General features: G+C 37.7%; 1 protein-coding gene across 1 annotated transcript in view; it reads left to right on the top strand.

The window, feature by feature from the left end:
• abhd2 (abhydrolase domain containing 2) overlaps nucleotides 1–6,253 on the top strand; it is a 23,118-nt gene extending 16,865 nt beyond the window's left edge. The window contains exon 12 of the mRNA XM_015386502.1: nucleotides 4,772–6,253. Coding sequence (XP_015241988.1) covers nucleotides 4,772–4,983 — 212 coding nt within the window. The 3' untranslated portion in view covers nucleotides 4,984–6,253. The remainder of the gene's footprint in view (nucleotides 1–4,771) is intronic.
• Nucleotides 6,254–6,564: the final 311 nt, after the last annotated feature.

Raw genomic sequence — 6,564 nt, 5'->3', positions numbered from 1 at the left:
TATTATATATAATATTTTTTTATTATATCGTGATTAAATTGCGCGGAACTGCTTGCAGTTGATAATGAAGCAGTTGTTTGGAAAAGAAGCTTGAGGGGGAGAAAAAGCTAGATGATGGGGAAAATGCAAATTTTAACAAAAGTGGCTGGAAAACCAGTTTTTGGTTTTTGGGACATGGCTGCAGCCTGTCCAGAGTAAAGATGATTTTGCTGTGTTCTTTATCTATCCATCCATCCATACATACATACATATATGAGTCATGGAACTGTGCTTACAGCTCCTTATTTCATGTAAACTAATAACTTGTGTACCTGATATTTTTTATTATTTCCAATAGCATTAAAAGAGCATTAAATTAGAGTTTCTCATTCCTGTATAAACCCTGTGAACGCTTAATTTAATATGACATATTAAAAAAGTCCCATCAGCATCCAGCAGATGTTCAGTTTCTGCCCAAATATTTTCTTTATGTTGTGGATTTTTGTAACAGGAAGAGCTAGGATCATACATGTTTTGTATGAACTATGTTTGTTCTCTGCTTCCAAACTCAGCATCTCTTCATCCAGGCCTGCAATAAGTTTCTTTTAAGTTTTGAGATGGTTTTGATTAAACTTTAAGCCTCTCTGTATAAAATAAATACTTTGAGGAGATGATAAATCTTCTTCCTTGTATGTTGAAATACCAATAATCTGCAACCAATCATTTAATTAATTGCTCTTAGTTTTTGGGAATATATACGAATTTTGCTCTAATTTCTAGTTACTGATCTGTTGTTACTATTTTAATTGGACAAACCGGTTCTTCTCAATGTTCTTTTTCCTGTTTGGTGCGATTGCAATTGCGGGTGTCTTGACCTGGCCCGACCGGAGCGGAACAAAAAATAGCTCAGCTCCGTATTTTAGCGGTGAGAACTATGTGGACGGAGACGTGCGGTGGATGTAAAACAGCTTTCATTGATTTACATGAAAGACAAGTACTCGGCACAACGTACGTGAGCGGAGCGAAGTGCTGATGGCGTATGTGGAATCTGGGGGTTAAACAGATTAAATTATACTAAAGTGGACTTTGTTTACTTTAAGCTTGCTTTATTTACCATCCATGAATCCAGTGTGGCTAGCGGTGTTCAGTAAACACTCATCCCACTGTGTAGATGTCTTTGTAAAATCAATTCCTACACCTCACTAATTAGTTTATCGCCACTTTCTACTGATTTGCCACCCAAAATGTTAACAGGCATAGGGGCGTGAATACTTTTGTAAACCTTTGTTAGTTTGTAGTTCCTTAGTTTTTTTTTAGGAGAACCTTCTGCAGGAAACTGGAGGTAGTGTTTGGAGGGAAATAAGTCTGAGGCGTTTAGAGCACCAAAACTGAACGCTGTAGCTGCTGACATCACTGAGCTGTGAACAGTGGCTCTACACTCACTTTATTATTCACTATCAGGTAGACAAGAAGTTTGGAAATACTTATCTCGAAGAAAGAGACAATAAAAGTCACTGAGAGCTCATTGATCATATAGCTGATCCAGTAGCTGCTGTTTATCAAACCACTTAGCCTGTTTCTGCATATAAAGATAGTTATTCTCTCTGGTGCTACGCGGGTCTGTTATCTATGACAAAAACATGCAGCACAGGCTACAGCTTTGGTACTGAGATCACATTTGTTAAAAATGGCTCTAGTTTAAAGTGGGGTATTCTGGTTTAAATGATCCACACTCCTTTGCAGATTCAGATTAAAGCGACCTGTTTGACCATGATGTTGGTGCTGTCGTAGCATTAACTGGTGGAGTGACCCACCCAGAGTCCAATCAGGACTCTGGGTGGTCACTCCACCCAGAGTCCAATCAGTTCCCTCCACTGTGGAGGGAACTGAAGATTAGTTTTAACGTTCCTCTGAGCTAAATACTTCCCTCTTTAGCATTTCAGGATTGTTAACCCTTAAGGAGTTTTAATTATCCATTAAAAGATGCCTTTGTCTTTTCCTAACTTTGGATCAAATCTGAATCAGCCAAATGAAACGCAAGCCTTCTTTTACCGTCATTAGCATTTATGCAGCAATGTTCCTTTATTGTTGATGGTTTTCCAAAAGTAAAATAAGGATAATAGTTATGTCAGTAAAAATAAAATGCATCCTATAAATCTACAGATTTATAAATATTTAAAAAGAAAAAAAAAACTGCTGTTGTTTTCAAAGTTTACAGCTGTTCACATATTTAGTTTTTAATCACATAGCTGTTTTATTTAGATGTTTTTGGAATTAGCATCCAGTTTGATGTGAGTTTGTATAAAACTGACTTCATGTGCGTCTGTCCTACATTATTTGTTTATTACAAAGGACAAGAAGCCAAAAGCAGCTTTGCTGGTTGGCATGAAATAAGACTCCTGCAGGACACTGTGTCCGTGAGCCTCTTGCTAATTTGCTAAGACAGTGGCACAGTTTGCCAGGGTTGGGTTACTCTATTGGGTATGTTGAGACTTGAGACTCTCTAATAGCTAGTTTCCATCCGTAGTAGATTAAATAAACATGTTTAACCCGAAGGATGTAACTGATACGGCTCCTACATTGAAAGCCCAGTGACTCTTTGTTTCACACCAGTGGTGACATCATTTATCATAACACTGAAATGTCAGACTGAAGATGAAGAACAACAAACCAAAAAGTAGAGAAAGTATTAGTCAATCATGCTCAAGCAAACATAGCCTGATAACAATAGACAGCTGACATCTTTTAACAAGCCAAAAATATTATTGGAATGAATGAAGCTCTGATCAGAAACACTTAATCCAGTCTTGTGTTACTATGATCACTGATGTTACAACGAGCGATTCAGCGAATCGTTCAGATTGGGGCTGAAACAATTCATTGGAACATTGTGATTAATTGATTATTGAAATAACTGTCCACTAATTTAGTAATCGATTAATCTTTAAAATGGATTATAGAAACTCTAAAACATGCTTTTAGCTGACAGGGTGACCCACTTAGAGCAGTAATTATTCCAAGATTGTAAGAAAAGAATATATACTGGACTTTCCAGACTATAGAGTGCATCTCACTATAAGCCGAGCCCACCACAATTAAAGGGGAACGCCGTTTTTTTTACATTGGACCCTGGATTTTACGTTATTACATCATGTTCTACTAGGTTAATAATGTATTTTCTGAGAAAATAAATGCCTTAAAATCCTTTCTGTTTTATCAGTTGTCTCTGCCTGATCTGCACCGGAAATGGGATCCTATGCTACTTCCAGGAGCTAAATATTTTGGCTTTTCACTAAACAATAATCTAGTGTTTTTGAGTTTTATGTTTTCCTTTTGTATTACCATTATGGTATAGTGCGTGATCTAAAGAAAGAAACAACTGAAATGCAGATAAACATGGTTTAATCACATTTTGCCGGACTGCTCGGAGCATGTCCCATGATGACGTCTGAGAAGTAGTTTAACGGAGAAAACGTAAAAAAGCAACAAAATTGTCTCAGAAAAGTCATAAAACATTTTTTAAAGATGTGTAATAGCATTTTTTTGTGAGTTAAGGATAGAAATAAGTCATTTTAGTACCATAATTACATTATTTATGGAAACCCGGATGTATATCTGTTTGCGCAGGACGGATCGTGCTTCAGGGAAGGGTCGGGTAGTGACAGCTTCTACTGAAAGACGGGGCTTCGTCTGCTCTGTATTTCAGCTCTGCAGTTCAGCCCAGTCTTTTCATTAGTTCGGCAGCTTTAATGCAGCAAATAAATTTGGCAAAATGTGTGAATTTAAGTCATTGGTTCTCTGTCGTGCCTGCTGCTAGCATGTTCTTGTGCTAAACAAAAATTAGCCCCTTATTCTCCCCATCTGGCCGTTAGGAAAAATCCACATAATACCTGCATCTTCTTCTTCTTTTTATTGATTCTTCTTTTAGGTATACAATTGGTAATCAAGATTATTTAAAGAAAAAAGCACTAACCAGATTAATCGATTAGCCAAATAATCACTAGTTGCATCCCTAGTTCAGATCCACTCATGATCGCACCTTTTGGTTTAGAGATTTGTTTAAAAAAAACACTGGTTGAATGTTTCTATTCAAGCTCATGTAGGTGTAACTATCACTGGTCACACATTTAACATCTGTCTGGTCGAGTTTATTTCTGTTTTATTTCTTTTTTGACTTGTGTTCCCCTTTGGTCACTTTTTTCATACCATGAGTGCCCCTCTCAATCAAAAGTATTGATGATTGTCCAAAAGTGTAATATACAATAAAATAAAAATAATTTTACTTAATCTTTTAATTTGAGCATTTAATTATTTGCCATTTTATGCTTTCCATCTCCAAAAAAAAAACAAAAAAAACAAAAAACAAAACATAAATATGTTGCAGACTCAGGAAGGGAATCATTGTCCTGGCACACACACACTCCACTTTCTCAAATTACATTTGGTTTGAGGTGAGGGTCTTTGGGGGGGCATCCAGGGGGCTGAAAGCAGGACTTCTTCTAACTTAGTTTAAAGAGTGCTCTAGAAAAAAAATAACTCCTTAATTCCTTCCAGGGTTTCTGTCGATTTGAAGTGAAGTTAAGGAACTGAGAGATAATCGCTATCCAGGGTATATTCTGCAGACTCTGCGTCAGCAGAATATACCCTTTGCATGATGCTGCCACCTCCGTGTTTTTGGTTTTTGTTTCTCAGAGGTTCTGAAATCATTAAAACACCAAATGATTCTGACATCCTTTCCTTTCACTGGTGGATGTAAACATTGTCGTTTCACTCTCTCTGTCTCATGTTTTAGAGGAGATGCCCAATGTGACGTTTGCACTGACTGAGCACGGAGGCCACATGGGCTTCTTTGAAGGAGCCGTGCTTTTCCCTCAGCCCCTCACCTGGATGGACAAGGTCATAGTTGAGTACACCGACGCCATCTGCAACTGGGAGAGGCAACAGAAGGGCTGCCAGGGGACCGCAGAGCCAAACACGCATTCATGGCTGAAACCCAGTGGATGACACCTGCATACCTGAGGCTTTGACCTCATGATTTTACAGTAATTCACAGAAAAATCTCAGCAGATTAGGTTTAATCCTGCTTGGGGTAACAGCAGTGAGTGTGATGTGATCTAACACTGAATAACTGCTTCTTTTAACCACTAATCTACCATCTCCTTCATAGAAACTCTGCAGAGAGGCGCACGCCAACTCTGAACTGCTGGTAGCTTTATTTAACTCGCTATTCTCTGCAAGCTGCAAAGAAAATAATCACACTGACTCATAAACGTAATTTGTCCATCTGAGATATCAGACTGATTATAATCCCTCACAACTCCAACCAGAACCAGCAGGACTTCCTGTACCGTTTCCACGGCTGCTTTCCAGGTTAATATATAAAGTTTTATGTTTTCAGATGTCTTTTAGCTCGGACTTTTTTTTGATAGCTAAATTATTGTTCTGTTCTGTATGAGCACTTTAAATCGCTGTGCTTCGGCAGCATGAGAGAGCTTGAACCATTCCAAGGACTGATCCACAGCACTTTATTTCATTTTATTGATCTGTAGTTTACATTTCAATCTGTCCCACAAATATGACAGAAACAGTCTTTTTTTTTTATTGCTTCGAGGCTTTATTATAAACTCCATGTGGCTGAGCCCCTCAGATTAAATGCCAAATTGTAATAGTTTAAGCTGCTTACAAATTTCCCTCATTAGTTAAATACTTGAAACAAAAGCTGTTGTCTCTCACAGCAACACATTGTGCCAGAAGCAAAAGAATTTGAGATTTTTTTTTTTTTTTTTACAAGAAATTGTGTTTTATCTTTGAAGTAAACTCTTAAATACCTGCAGCAGATGATACAACTGCACCAGCAGTGATCTTTGTAAAACACTTTCTGAGAATGAAGGAAAAATACGGATGTGTAAAACCGAAACAAAATCCCTAAAGGCAGAGTTGACTGTTGTCTGTTGTCCTGATCCTCTGACTGCGACTCTACCTGGAAAAGCTTCACATGTTCTGTCCTCAGGATGTGATTCACGCTGGGAGTCGGTCACTGGCGCCCCAGCTCCTTCTTCCCTTTTCTACTCAAATAATCCCTGCCTTCATTGTAAATCTAGATAAAAGAATCTTTTCAGCATAAACCTGCAGGCAGATCAAAGCTTCTGTGGTGCTTTTTAAAAATCTGCATATAGCCTCCTGAACCTAGGGGTCTGTATTTAAGATAGTAACTGCTTCCAACCTTTATTCACCACCCCTTCTTCAAATCAATTCATTTTGTACTTGTTTAATCATTGCTTTTTATTATTAAAATAAAGTGATTTTTTTTTTCTGAATGAGTTATATTTTTCTTGCCTCCATCATTGATCATCTTTTGAAGAAAAAGTCCGGTTAGCAAGGGATGATCACTGGATCATTATTTATACCTAAAACTTACATGTTTGCAGTAATTTAATGAATTTAGTGTTAATCAGTAAAAAAATAAATAAATAAAATAAACCTCGCTCCTGCCATCTTCCAGCAGTGACGTCACGGTGCGGTAAGCCTTGCACCATTCTCCCGCTTTACAAGCAAAATCAATGGGAACTACTAGACACATCTGCA

This window comes from Cyprinodon variegatus, unplaced genomic scaffold, assembly GCF_000732505.1.
Source record: "Cyprinodon variegatus isolate N-32 unplaced genomic scaffold, C_variegatus-1.0 Scaffold370, whole genome shotgun sequence".
Taxonomy (NCBI): Eukaryota; Metazoa; Chordata; class Actinopteri; order Cyprinodontiformes; family Cyprinodontidae; genus Cyprinodon; species Cyprinodon variegatus.
Note: the sequence above shows the minus strand (reverse complement) of the source record. Positions and strands in the feature narration are given on the sequence as shown.